This window comes from Daldinia childiae (genome assembly GCF_008694065.1).
Source record: "Daldinia childiae strain JS-1345 chromosome Unknown Scaffold4, whole genome shotgun sequence".
NCBI lineage: Eukaryota > Fungi > Ascomycota > Sordariomycetes > Xylariales > Hypoxylaceae > Daldinia > Daldinia childiae.
Window position 1 is genome coordinate 1,389,340 of NW_022984645.1, and position 16,436 is coordinate 1,405,775.

Below are 16,436 nucleotides of genomic sequence, written 5' to 3' on the forward strand. Positions count from 1 at the left end.
GACGCTTATGAGATAAGTTAGCAATACACTTGGTATTAATCTTGATAACGCCAATGAATAATGGAGATGAGACTAGAAGGACGAATGAGGATACTCACACTTCCCCCTTCATTCCTGACCATAGACGATAGAGACTCCCATACTCGCTCTCCCACCTAGCGCTGTTCGCGCGTCCATTCAGAAATTTCTCGATGTTTCCTTGCCCATTAGGAAAGACATACGGAAGTGATGGCAAATCAGAACCATTCTTCACATGTTTAATTTGATAACGGTTTGATAATATTGTCTAAAGCTTGTCTCTTAGTTAAATTCATAGATGATTAGGCTTAAAATTACTCACATTAATCACACTGGAAAGCAAGGACTTGAGACATGCCTGTATTGGTTGACTTCGTAGTACGAAGATGAAACCGACGACTGCAGCGAGAATTGCAATAGGAAAGGGAATTTTGGCAGGAACGTAAGCCGGTAAAGAGGACATCCTACCAATTTGTACGGAACACTCCGCAGATAATTACTATGATAGAAGTTACAAGTCTCTGGAGTAATGGGTTACAAGTACCGGCTGGAAATCAACAAAGCGGCCCCTTGGGCTATGATAAAATAAACTACAAGTCAAGTCAAGTCTACAGGTTACCCACAGCTGAAGTCCTCTACCAGTATGGTACGACAGATCCTGCGCCTTAGTTAGTGTCAGGAACTCCAGGGGCTGACTCCTCCGAGCCTTAACCCATGATACTAACCACCGTACTGCGTGTGGATATATTTTAGCAAAGCTCCCCATATTGACGTTAGCTCTCACATCTCGTCATTTTATATATATATGCGATATCTAGTGATAGTTAACGGCGATGGTATCTTTAAAAGGGAATAGACATATAAATTATCATTTATTACACGACATCATTACACATTCTTCACACTGTGTGAATGGAATGTTACGGTATACGGAGTCCGGGCCGAGCATCAATCGGCCGCCGATCCGGGAGCCGAAATCTCGGGAACTAAATAAAGATGCACCATGCCGAAACACACTATGGAGATTCACGCACAGACTAAGATGGCCCGTAGTTAGCCTTACCCGTAAATAATACCAACTAAGCTGCACAAATCGGATGTTAAGAAATTCGACAGGTCGGTATTAGTAGCGAATTAGGGGATGAAGATGCTTTATATACGGAACGCGCTAGTTGACGACTCTACCGAATTGAACGTCTTCCAGTCTTACCTGTAGATATGTAGGGTTCTGTCCCCATGGATAAAGCAACGATCGGCAAGCTAAGCGTTTGTCAAAATGCGAGAACCCGAGACACTAGCATGTATATGCGGGACACAATTCTGGTAGTCATTATTTATAGCAGACTATTTCCACGGAATAGTTGACAAGAGTAAAAAATAAGCATAACCTTACGTGCCGATTTACGGTACTTTATCGTAACTCGTTACCTAATTTACATCTCCGATGTCTGTGCTAGCTATACAAATAAGTTTTAATTTACATGCATGACAGTCGCTCTCATAGCGCGAGACGCCGCGCCGAACTCCATTTCTGCTTTATCTGATACATCAACGTCTTCGTCCTGACCTGCAAGTCTTCTAGTAGAAGATCGTGCGTCCGCTTGGAAACATTATTCCAATCTGGTTGTAGCAGTGTCTGTTTAATCAGTTTGGATACTTGAAGGACTGTTGATAATTCCTTTCCTACAATATGCATCTGTAAGGCTTGCTGAACCTCACGGTCAACTTGGTAGGCGCCAAGGTGCAGTGAGAGGTCTCTGGATGATCCGGTGGTTACGAGGCCGCAGATCACGGACGGCATACACTGCTCGAAGAAGGTAATCACCTGCGTGAGGCAGACTAATATGAGAATTATATGCGTAGACGACAATGGGTCTGATAGAGGTAGTACGCGGAGAGCCTCGTTTATGCGCGGAAGAAGCTGCGAGCTCTGATGAAGCACTTCGTCGAGTGGCATAGGTGATTTGTGTGGTCTTCGAGAGAGCTCTTCAAGTTGCGTCGTCCAATAGTTGACATCACCCCCAGAAGAATGCGGTGTACCAGGGGTTTGGCCGGAGCCAGGGCCCTGGTAGCTTGATGTCGTTGTTGTTGAGGATGAAGTTCCAAAGAGTTGTGTTGGATGGAGCTGCTGCTGTTGTTGTTGTTGTCGAGATGGTGAAGCTCGAGGAGATTGAGGGCTAATGAGCTGAGGAAACGTTAAATCTAAAGGAGTTCTGATAACTTCAAAATGATTATCATCGATATCTGAAAAGTCTATATCTTCGAAATTCGAAATGAGCGGATCAAACCCGGGGCTTTGGAGCTCATCGCCGATATTATCAAGTAGCATAGATGTTGCTGAATGTTTTCGCTGCTGCTGACTGGTGGCTTCGTCTGAGATACTCATGGAATCACTTGTTGGTCGATTGTGGTGATGGAGGCTATAATTTCTCTCTACTGACGAGCCAGGGAACTGTAACCCGTTCTGCTCAATTTGCTGCTCAGTATCGCCAACCCCGTTAGAGAGACTGTTAGACGAATTCCAGTCGTGTGTTTGCTGCTGCTGCTGATTGCCAGTAGGGCTGGTGATGTATGAACCTATAGTCTTGGGAACACTTGACTTGCGTCTTCTGTTCGCTCTATCTACTGGTGTGCGGCCCATGTTTGACTGGCTGTAATGGCATGTTTTATTACCACGCTCACAGCGTTGGCAACCGGAGAGCTCGCCGGTGCAGCGAACCTATAGCAAGTTGTTAGCTACTGATATTTAATTCATATTTCTTAAGTAATTTATCATCGTCCTCTACTTACTCACCTTTGATAGATGGCAATTATCGCAAGCTAGACGCTTTTTACGATCAGTGCTTGGCGACGCACTAGACGCATTGACCATACGACCACCAATCAGTGTCGCCATCGTGAACCACGTTGTAGTGAGATATGAAGAAGATGCTGATCGTCTTTCTTGCTATTGAGTCAAGCGATTTGACTTCGACGAGACTCTCAGGCGTATTGTCAAGCTGGATATCGTGTAGATATTCCTCTCCATGCATATTCTTTTAGAAATCTAGGAACCATACAATCATAGATTTAAGATTTATTATCTTGTTAACAGGGACATAATTAGGTACACTAGTGATGCCAAAATGAAAGCCTAGGCTCTCTCGCTCATCTGCGGGGCCTACAAGGTATCGTCCAAATTCCTTCACGTTTACCATGCAGTATTGTGTGTTAGCTAATGTACGACAACGTTGGCTTGGCGTTCCGGAGTATTGTGCATATGTAGTATTTAATAAGACAGACTGGGGCGTAGCAGGGAATAATGTGGTATGTTGGATCAGCTCGCTGGTAAGAGATGCGCGCGATGTGATGAGTAACGAGTAACGATGAGGACGTTTTTGAATCAGCATACCCTTGCTACTTTGTTACCTCGCTACGAGACGAGTTTGGCTGTACACTAACCTAGTAAATTAGCCTCTGGGAAATGCTATATTTAAAATCCTTCGATAGCCACTCCACAATAGCTTCGGTAACACTACATTAAGACCTAAGCAGTTGGATGGTTCGTATAATGTCAAACCTACCAACCTCCTAAACGTATCGCAGAGTATTACATATATCATTTACAAATAATAATAATAATAATAATATTGTTGGTACCTTATTTACACTATTGCTAAGATATTATACAATTCCCAACCTTTAAGTTACGATCGAAATCGTAGCGCACTAACAAAGGGCAGCATTCTATTTCCGCAATATACCATTTACGGACCACAAGGTGGAAACGACTTTTTTTCCCATGGGTCTAACTACGAAAGTACAGCACTTGCAAGGCTAATCAGGTACATGTCTACTTACCTAGGTAGGTAAGTGGATAATAATATTAGATACATAGGTAGGTAGTCATCTCTGGACTCTAAATCTGGATAAGTCCCTTTTTTTTGTCTTCAAGGATTAGCAGCCTGTTTGAGCTCTTCCACCCACTTCTCAGCCTCCTGTGCCAAATCTGGATCGTACAGCCAACGTAACTCTCCACCCTCACCACGTGTGAGCGACTGGTCACTCCAGATAGCACCAGGGGGCATCTTAGCTCGCTCTGATTCCGGAAGACGTTTCGCGTTCATCTGGTTAGTTAGGTCGAGGACTTTCTTAACTCGCGCTTGGCGATAGGTTTGCCATTGCGCAGCAGCCTTGTCTAGCGGCACCTCGGGTGAGAGCTTGGAGAGCAGAGTGGCCAGTGCTCTCACGTCCTCGAAGGCCTGGTTAGCACCCTGACCGGCAGTTGGTGGGATTGCGTGCGCTGCGTCTCCAACTAGGATAATTCTCTTGGACTCAGATAGCCACGATGCTAGAGGCGGTATACCATGGAAGGCCCAAAATCCCATTCGGTCTACTGGCGTCGCCTCCAGAGCTGACTGCACGATATCCGGCCAGTCAGACTTATTCTCTTGAAGCATGTCATACAACTTTTGCTTATCCTTCCTCAGCGCTTCCCAACCTGCCGCATCCAGCGCGGGAAATCGTCTCTGCGAGCCAATGAAAAGCTCGGACCCGTCCGGCTTTTGGGGTACTAGCAGAAAGGCGCCCGTCTTGGCCAAGACAGTCGCGGGTAGGCTGTAGCCTTCGGGGATACGAAGCTGAGATCTTTGTACAACGCTGTTGATGCCCATGAAACCGGCGTATATAGGCTTCACCTCGGGTAGGAAAGTCCCACGCACAGTAGAATGGATTCCGTCAGCTCCGATTACGAGAGGAGCAGATGCAACGCGTCCGTCCGCAAATGTAAACTCGACCTTGTCTGGGCCATCGGATGTGATGGCAGTCAATTTACTATCGAAGTGGATCGGAATGTTACGCTCCCGCACCATGGCCCTCATCTCATCTAGAAGTTCTTTACGCATGATGCGGATAGCATGATAGCCGTATAGCTCCTCAGAGCCGAAGTAGTACACATCAGTAGTCTGGTCCTGACCATCCTTGAAGGTGAGGATGTCGAATTGTAGCGAGTTATCCCGAACACGTTTGTAAACGCCCACGCTATCAAGGACCCGCAGGGCGTTGGGCGATAGCATGATACCACCCCCTTGGTCGAAGTCCGCAGAGCGGGCCTCATAGACCGTAGAGGGGATATTCAGATCGTGCAACGCCAGAGCGAGGGTCAGGCCCTACGAGTAGGGGGCATTAGCAAAAGCCACAATCACAAAGGGTCAGAAGATGGCGTTCCAAGACGGCGTGGATCGACGCTAATCGACTCGAAAGACCCAGGGGCAGACACCAGACTACTTACGGCAAGACCTCCGCCAATAATGGCCACTTCGGCAGGGGGGGCAGTGAGAACCATGATAAAAGGACGACGTGGGTAGGGAAGGGAAAGACACAAATCCTAGCTACAGATGACGAAAAGTGCGGAAATAAACTTGGTGGATTTTAGAGGATTCAGTGGTATATACTCAACAAATGAACAGTGAGATGGTGAGATGGATCGATTAAAAAGAGAAGAAATGAAGAAGAGAGTAGGATATATCCTTATTATCCTTATTGTTACTCCGCCTTATGGATTACCGCGCCGAACGGTTATCTTTCAACCTCGCCGAGCTCTTCTATTCGCTAACCTCGCCGATCTTGCTTACCTATAGGAAAAGCGGGAGACTAAGAGGGGGCGGGATTGGGATTTAGTTAGAGAGGGGGTGAACAGTTTGATTGCTTAAGAGATTCAAGCTAACTATGTAGGAAGCCGACTTAGACCTCTAACGATTGGCTGTCGAAGTCGATTTGTTACTAGCGTAATGCAATAGAACCGGGGGATGTTGGGGGCGAGTAACACAACATCGATTTTTAAGACGAGGTTCTACCTACTAAGATACACCGAACATAACCGTCTTGCATACATAGGTACCTACCTACCTAGGTACCTATAATGTAGCCTTTGAAGTTACCTTTATAAAATACGTTTGTGTTGCTGTGCGTCTTTGTATATCGACATAAAGATTTGTAACACTATTATTATAAAGAATAATAATATTTAAATAAGTTTTGTAATATTTATTAATATTTAAAATAATTATATAAAATTTTAAAAATTATATTTATATTTATATTATTTAATGGGTTAAATTACTTTGCTAGGTATGGTTTATACGTTTTATAATAATAAATTTATATTATTTTTTTTTTTTATATAATTATTTTTAATTATTATAATATTTTTTTTTAAAATATATTTTAGTTTAATTTTTTTTATAAATATTACTTATTTTATTTTAACAATTTTTTGTTAACGTATTATATATTGTAAATTAAATATTTGTTTTAAATATAAGTAAAAAATAAATTAATATTATTATATTTATTTTATAATATTATGTTTTTAAAATTTTAAATCTTATATGTATTATTAACATAATAATTATTAATAGTTTAAAGGTTATTATAATAAGGTTTATATTTAACTATCTGTTATTTTATATATAATATCTAATTTTTAAATACGTACATTTTAATTAAACTTTTTTTCTTTTATAAATATGTTTATATTTAATCTTTTACCAACTTATTATTGTTAAAATTATTACGGGTTAAAGGTATTTTATGTTATATAGTTAATTATTTTACAAATAAAACCTTTTTTTTTTTTATTACCTCCCGTATATATTTATTATATTTAATTAATTATTGGTTTTATAAAGGTTATATATCAAATATTAAATAAAAACTGTTATATCTTTTTAAGTAACATAATTTTTTTAATATTTCTGTTAGTTTTTTTAACTTTTCCGTTCTTTTTTAACCGTAATAATATAAAATATTTAATTGTTAAGCCTTTTTTTTAAGCTTATTAAATAACGTTTACGTTTATAAACAATCTTATATTATTATTAATTTATTTTTTAAAATATTTATATATATTGCTAATATAAATAAATAATAACTAACAATTAATAAATAATATAATTTATATTAAATATACTTTTACTTATTTTATAATATATTTTATAATTATTAATAAAGTATATATAATTATTAATATATATGTGGGAATGTTAATTATGTGACTTGGGTGGGACAAACTTATTTATCTTGTATATATTCTTACGTATTTTAATCTTAAATTAGAATATATATTAAATATTATTAATAATAATTTTTATTTATTATATATATAATATTTTTTTATGTTATATATAATATTTTTATTTAATTAATATTAATTAGTAATTAATAATAAATTAATTATAAATTAATTAAATATTTAAAAAGAAGAAAATAGTTTATGTGTTAAATTCTGATAAAAAAAGGTAAATAATCTTAAGATTTTATATTTTTATATATAACTTTAAGTTTAAGATTTTATAATTTAATATATAATTTTAGGAAATTTTGTGTTAATTTAAGATTTTTAAATAAAAGAAATAGTTTATATGTTAAATTTTGAATTTTAAGTTTATATTTATTACGTATGGATAGGTAATATTAAAATTTTATTTTATTAAGTAAATAGTTTTAAAGAAATTTATGTTAATTAATTTACGTATTTATTATACGTTTTTATTTACGATATATAAAATATTAAAAAAAGGTAATAATATTATAAATTATGTTATAATTTTATTTTATTAATAAATTTTATATTTTATTTAAAAATTTTTAATTTTATTTAAAAAATTTTATTTATTAATATTATTTAAAAATTTAATATTTAAAGAAATAATAATATTTAAAAACTGTAAAAATATATAATAACGCTGTTTTTTTTTAACTTTTTATAAAAATAATTTGCAAAAATAAAGTTAAATAAACCTTTTTTTTTATAATATATATTCTAATAATATTATTTTTTTTATTATTTTTTTTTTATTTATTTTTTTTATTATAATAATTAATATTATTATTAACTTTAATTATAATATTATATATTTAATATAGTTAAATAGGTATAAAACTTTTAGTAAAAGTATGTTAACAATAAAGAGTTTGGTATAAAATTTATAGCCGGCAACGTAATAAGAGTTTCGGTAATTCGAATCGAAATATATATAGCCAAAAATATATAAGGCTATAATAAAAATATAATTAACAAAATTTTGTAACGTATTTTTAAAATTGATTTTAATAATTAAACCAAAACCTATTTTAATAAAATTAAACGTTTATTTTGCGTTAAAGTTAAAGAATATATTATATTTTATAGCGTTTATATAGGAAAAATAGCTAATAATTATTAAATATTAACAAATATTATTAATGCAAAATTATTCTCGGCATACCCCGAAAAAAAAGCGTTTAAATTATTAAAAATTTATTTTTTTAAATTTAAATTTATAGCTAACTTAATATATATATACTTATTGAAAATTATAGCGGAAAATATTATAATTAAACTAAATTTAATAATAATAACGTTATTACCGCAATTATTTTTAGTAATTTAAGTTGTAAATATTTAAACTACAATTATATAAAATTTTATATTAATATTTACGCAATTGTAAACAAAATAAATACAACTTAACCTAACGCAATTCGTAAATTTTTAATTAATTTTTTAAATATTTTAATAAGTTTAAATATTTTAATAAAAGTAAATAATTCTTTAATTATAACTAATTTAAACATTTTTAATAATAATAGATAGTTTTATATAATAAAATTAACTTACAAAAAATATAGAAACTTTTTTAAAAATAATATAAAAATTTATTAAAAAATTATTTATTTATAAATAAAATAAATAAATAATAATATATAAATTTTAATTTTTTATTATATTAATTAAATTATATAATAATAATAATTTTAAATTTAAAAGTAAAAAATATAAAATATTAAATAAATAAATTTAAAATTAAATTAAATTTATATATTAATATTTATAATATTATATTAAAAAGAATAATATTGGAATTTTTTTATAAATATTTTATACGAAAAAATTTTAATTTTAATATAATAATTAATAAAATAAAAAGTTTTTTTTATATAAATAAAAACTTTTAAATATATATATTTAAATAAAAAAATATAATAATTAAGAATATTATATAAGATAATTCCAAAAAAATATTATCCAAATATTTTAAAATATTAATTACGTAAATATAATGTATTTATAAAAATTTATTAATTAATTATATTAAGGAAGTTTATTTTAAAAAAAATTTATATCACGTTATATAAAGATATTTGATATTTTTATTTATTTTTTTTTAATAATTAAATACGTTTAAAAATATTTATACCAATTTTTGCGTAATAATAAGTAATATATATTAAAATTTTTTTAATAAATTTAAAATAAAAAATAAATAATATTATACCGATTGGTTTTATTAAAAAAGCTGAAAATCTTATTAAATAAGTTAAGGCGGAAATAAACGTTTTAATAATTAAAAGTGTATTAGATATAAAAAAAAAAAGTATTTTATTTATAATAAATTAAATTATTAATTTATTAAATATTTTATATATAAATAATATAATAAACGTAATTAATAGTGTTAATATATATAAAAATATAAAATAAAAAATATTAAAGAAAATTTTATAATGTTTTTTATTAATTATAAAAAAATTAATATTAATTATAAAAATAAAAGTAATAATGGTAATGGTAATGATTTTAATTTATAATATATATAATATAATAATAATATAAATAATAAAAATAATTAGGTTTAATTATCTTTTATATAATATTTTATAAATTATAATAAAATTAATAATTTTTAAATTGTTAAAATCTTTATAAATTAGGTAATTTTTTATATATTTACTGGAATAAATATTTTCGGAAATAATTTTAAATAATATGTTAATATAATATTAAGATTATTTTTTACTTTTTACCTTAAAGATTAATATATATATATATTTTAAGATATTTTATTTAATATTAGTATAGTTAGAATATTATTAAAAAGTAAAATATAAATGAAAATATTATAACGTATATATCTTTATATTAAATTAGATACGTTTATAGCAGGAAATTATATAATATGGTTTGGTAATAGCGTTAAATAAGGAAATATTAATACTATTACTATATTTATTTTGTTTAAAATTATATAATTTTAAATTATATTTTCTAATATACTGTTTTTATTATATTTTTACGATATAAATTATTTAGAAATTTTTTTAAATAATATAAAAAATATATTTATATATAAAAATAAATATTATCTTATTATTTAAAAATAGGGATATTTATAGTTTTTATTTAATAATAAAAAATAAATAATAATATATTATTATTTAATTAAAAAAAAGTTATAATAAATATATAAATATTTTAATTATTTAATTACGAATTAATTTTACTACATTTTTATAAAAGTTAGATATAATAAATTAAACTAAACATTTTTCAAAAGAATTAATAAATATTATTATTAATATTAAATATATAATAATATACTAAAATAATTTAAATTTACTATAAAAAATAATATTAATTTTAATTATAATATTTACGTTAATATAATATATATTAGAAATAAATTAATCCTATATATTATTAATAAAATTATATTATTTCAAATAGTAAAATTCTTTAAAAATATAATAATAAAATATATTTGGGATATGTTAAAAATAATATAAATAAATATTTATTTTAAATTACTTAATAATTTAATTTTTAATATAAATATAAATTTCATAGTTAATAATTTTATTTTAAATATAAAAATATTATTAATAATTATTAAAAAAATATTTATTAAAATATATAATTTAATTAAAAAAATTAAACATTATTATAGATTATTATAATAAATATATAAAATAATATTAAAAGATCTTTAAAATACCTAAATTAATATCCATTATATTTTATAAATAATTATAAAAGTTATTAATAATATAATAAAACTAAATAATTTAATACTAATATTATTAATATTTAAAATATATCCAAAATTGATAAATAATTTCTTATACTTTTTTTTAATAATTACTTAAACTATAGTAGTTAAAAAGGTAATAAATAAAATTTATAAATTTAAAATTAAATAATAAATTAATAATATATTAGATATAAAAAATAAACCAAATATATTAAATATATTAAACCTATTTCTTTAATCCAAAATATAAATTTATTATAAAAATAATAGTTAAATTGGATTTTATAAACTAATTACTTAAAATAATAAAATATATACTGTTAAAGTAAACAAAAAATCAATTAAATTTAAAATCATAATTATAAAACCTTATCTTTAAAATAAATCTATTTACATTTTAAACCTTATAAATAAAAAATCAAACCATAAACGCGATAACAATAATGAATTTATTTCCAAAATTAACACATTTATAACTAAACAACCATAAAAATAACCTCCCGAAAATAAAAATAAACCTTAATAAATAAATTCTTATAATAAAATTTATATATTCCTTAAAAAAGTAATAAATATAAAATTATTGCTATAATTACGTTAAAAAGGGAAGATTACCACCTTAAAATAACCGTTTAAGAAGTTAAATATATAAAAAATAAAAAAATTTATTAAATAAGGAATATTCTTATTTAAAAAATATAATAAAAAGAAATATAGAAACATTCAACTTTTTAAATTATAAATTATTTACAAAATTAAAAGAAAGGGCACTGATAAATTATATAAGAAATTATAACTCGTTATTTAAAATTATAACAATAAAAAAAAAAAGGAAATATTTACGTAATTATTAATAATTTAACATTTTAATTAATAAATTATTATTACATTTATTTTATTTTTATAATAGAAAATAAACAAAATAATTATATGGCTTTATAATATTACGCAAATATATATTTAATTAAATACTAACTTAAATTATATAATTATTATTAAATTACTTAATAAATTTAAAAATTAATTCTTTAAAAATATCGTAATAATTATTATAAAACTATTATATAAAATAGCTAAAGTTAATATATATTAATAAGTAACTTATTTCAAATATTATCAAAAGAAATTTTTTATAGTTATATTAATATATAATTTATATTTCTTAATTTTAAAATTATTTAAATAATTTAACTTAATTAAAATATAAATTAACAATATATTTAAAATATTAAATAAAATATTTGATAAATTTAAAAAAAATAAAATAAAAAAGGTAAAATTTAAAATAAAACCTAAATTATACCTTAATAAAGATACCCTATTAATGTTTAATAATTATATTATTTCAATTAATAATAATAATAATATCTATCTATATTAAAAAAAATAAAATAAAAAAATTATGTTAATTTAAATTAAAAAGGATAATACCGCTTAATAATATATGTAGTAGTAAATTTATAACGTTTATATAACTTTAATTTATTAACTTAAGACAACATTTAATATATATAAAACTATTTAACACCAAGAATCCGGTAAAACCAAAATCAATAAATTTAATAAACAATTTTAATAATAATTAAACAATTTATTACAAGACCTTTAATATATTAAATTAAACTTTACTATAATAAAAATCTTTATATTTGTTAATAAATTATTTGTAAATAATAAAAATTTTAATTTTTAAATAAATTATAAAATTTTTATTACTAATAAAACTATAACCAATAAATCATTTACTATAATCAATAACCTAATTTATTAAAATTTTATAAAATATAAACAAATTATTCAAAACGTTTTAATAAATAAAATCTATATAATAATATATAATATAAATATAGTTATAGTAATTAAAATAACAATAATATTAATATTTAATAAAATCCAACTTTTTATAATACCTATAATTATATATATTAATTTATTTTTACTATATAAATATCTTATTAAATTTAATATAATAAAAAAAAAATAATTAATAATTAATATTATATTGCTTTAATAATTTTATAAACAATAAAAAATTAATAATATTTAATAAATTTATAAATAAAACAATTTAATTAACGTAATAACAAAATTTAATATTAATAAAACCTTTAAAACATTTATTAATATTAATTATATTATAATAAAATTATAAGACTAAATTAAGCAAATTTAAAATAACAATACCAACTATTTTTTTAACCAATTTAAATAAACGAATATATATTTTAAAAAAAAAAAATTATTAAATAAAATAATAATTATATATTTTAAAATATATATATTAATTAATTATTACATTTTTAAACAAATTTAATAAATAAATTTAAACTATTAATTTATAAACCTTTTTTTTATTTATTATACCTCAAATTATTAATATTAATATTAATAAACTATTAATTTATAATACTACAATTTAACATTAAATTTTAAACATTTTAAAAACGTAGATATATTACTTTATAAAAAATTATTAATTTAATTTAATATAAATAAAGAAAAAAAAAAGATTATAAAAAAAAACCGATTTTATTACATTTAAAACGCCCTAAAATCGTAACTTTAACTGGCGCGTACAATAAATTTACAATATTATATAATTATACAAAAAAAGAAAAAATTACTAATATAGAAACGTTAATTATATGATCTAGGTGGAATAGACCTATTTATCTTATATATATTTTTACATATTCTAATTTTGGATTAGAATATATATTAAATATCATTAATAATAACTTTTACCCATCATATATATGATACCCTTTTGTGTTGCATGCAACATCCTTATCCAACCAACAATATAATTAATTACTTATTATATTAATAATATTAGAAATTAAATTAACTATAAATTAAATAGTAAAAAATTTAACTTTTTTATTAATTAATAAATAAAATATTTAATAATAACTTATTATACGGTTAATATTATATTTAAATATTAATATTACTTTAATACATTCTTTTATATTATTCTAATTATAATATAACTTTAATTATAATAAATTTTATATAATTAAATAAATAAATTATTATATTTTAATATTTTTTAAAAACTTGCGGTTTTATATACTATATTTACTATATATAATAATTCTTTGGATATTTTTTCATATTTAATAACTTTATATAAATATTTTTTATAAATAATAAAATAATTATTTACCTATTTTTTATTAATAATTATTAATAAAATTATTTTAATTTTTATATATTTATATATAATTTAAAAGTTTAATTAATTTAATTTATAAAAATATTAAATTATTTATTTAAAGGTTTATTTATATACCAAATAATTTAAATTATTTAAATTTTTGGGTAGTTTTAATAAATAATTAATAAAAATGTTAATTTTATTTAAATAATAAATAATTTTAATATTATAATATTTAATAACGTTAAAAAAATAAAGGATTTTAATAAATTATTTAATTTTAATATTAATCGTTTTTAATAATTTATAGTTTATAATTATTATAATATTTTTTCTTTTTATTTAATATTGTTAATATTAAAGTATTAATATTATTTTTAATAGTTTTTTTTTTTACGTTAAATAATACTTTTATATATTTATTAGTTTTTTAAAGAAATAAGCTATTAAATAAAAGATTTTTCGATTTTTATATATATATAGTTATAAAATAACCGTTTTTATATATCTTTTATTAACGTTTAACTTTAATATTATTAATAATTTTTAATTAAATTTCTATATAATTAATATTATTATAATAATTTTATAAATTTATTTTTAAACTATTTTTATTATTACGTTTAACTTTATAAATATATTTTTTTACTTTTTTATAAATGTTATAAATAAAGCCAATATTTTCAAGTAACCTTTTATAAAATGTTGAAAATATTTAATAATATTAATAAAAATTTTAATTTACGTTATTATTTATAATATTAGTTTATTTTTGACTATTATTATTTTTATTGAATTTATTTCGATCTTATTTTTTAATATAATGAATTTTAAAAATATTTCCTTTTTAACAAACATTTAAGTTTTAATAGCGTAAATAATTATACTATATTTAATAAATTATGTAAATAATGTTTAAATTTATTTATAAAATTACTTTTTTAAATTTATTTATAAATAAATATTATCCAATATTCTAATAATTTATTTAAAAAATAATTTTAAAATTTTATCGATTAATATTTAAAATGTTATTAATATATTAATAAATTTAAATAGTATAATTTTTTATTTAAAAAATTTAAATAATATTATAAAAACTATCTTTTTATAATCTTTTTATTAAATTTTAATTTGTTAAAAACTATTTTTTAAATTAATAAATATATACCATTTATACTTTATTATTTATTAAATTTAATTTTAAATGTTAGATAATAAATATATATTTTTTTTAATATATTTATTTAATTTTTTATAATTATAATAAAAACGTTATATAATATTAAGGTTATTTTTATTAGGTTTTATTGTTTAATTTAATATTTTTTTAAGTATTAATAATGAAAATATATTTTATAAATTTTTTTTTTTTTGTATAATTATGTTTTTATAAGTTTTTATAAAATTTTATAACGTTTATTTTTAATAAAGGTTATATTATTTAAATGGTAGTTTAATTGGAAAACTATTTTCCGTATTTATTTTATATTTTATATTTAACTTTATATTTTTTTACTTTTTTTTAATATTAAATAATTTAAAAAAATTTTACTTATATAAAATTAAATATTTATTAACTTTTAAATTATTAATTAATAATTTTTTATATTATTATATTTTTAATATATTAATTATATTATAAATTATTTCCTTTATTATTTTTATTATTTAATTAACTATAAGATTTTTTATTAATTTAAAAATAAATTTACTAATAAATTCCTTTAAATATAATATTTTATTAAATAAAAGTTTTTTACATTAAACCTTTTATTTATAAAAAATATTTTGTTTTAATATAAGGTTTTTAAAAAATATTTTATTAAAAACTATTTTTATAATAATAGTAAAAATATTATTATAACTATTTAATATTTTAAATTTTATATAAATTATAATATTTTTTTTAATTTATAATTTAATTTTTTTAATCTTTATTATTATTAATAATTTTTATAATAAATATTTAATTATATTTTTAATTAATAATTTTAATATATAATATACCCCGTAACCGTAATCAAAAAAAACTATAAAATTTTTATTATTATATATTTATATTTTAAATAAATTGTAATTTTTTCTGTAACTTTTTTAAATAAACTTATTTTTATATAATAATAATTTATTATTTCTATTTATTTTAACCTAATAAATGTAATTTCCTTATTAATTTTAATAATAATTTATTATATTTTTTATAATATTTTATAATATTTAATCCAAATTATTATTATTTAAAATTTATTTATTTAGTACGTTATTATTTTTTTTATTATTATTTTCGTTATTATTTTTAATAAAGTGAATTTTTTTATTACTTTTATTATTTTTTTATTTCTTTATAACACTTTTAACTTTTTTTCTAAAATTCCTATTATTTTTATAAAAAATTCTTTTAAAAATAACTTTTTTATTATTAAATA

General features: G+C 22.9%; 1 protein-coding gene across 1 annotated transcript; it reads right to left on the reverse strand.

Annotated features, from left to right (window-relative positions):
* Positions 1-3,947: 3,947 nt before the first annotated feature.
* On the reverse strand, positions 3,948-5,341 carry GL218_04715 (Salicylate hydroxylase; the record flags this gene model as incomplete). Its single annotated transcript, XM_033581336.1, has 2 exons — positions 3,948-5,165; positions 5,288-5,341. 2 exons carry the CDS (start codon positions 5,339-5,341, stop codon positions 3,948-3,950), a joined length of 1,272 nt encoding a protein of 423 aa, XP_033435385.1.
* Between the last annotated feature and the right edge of the window lie 11,095 nt (positions 5,342-16,436).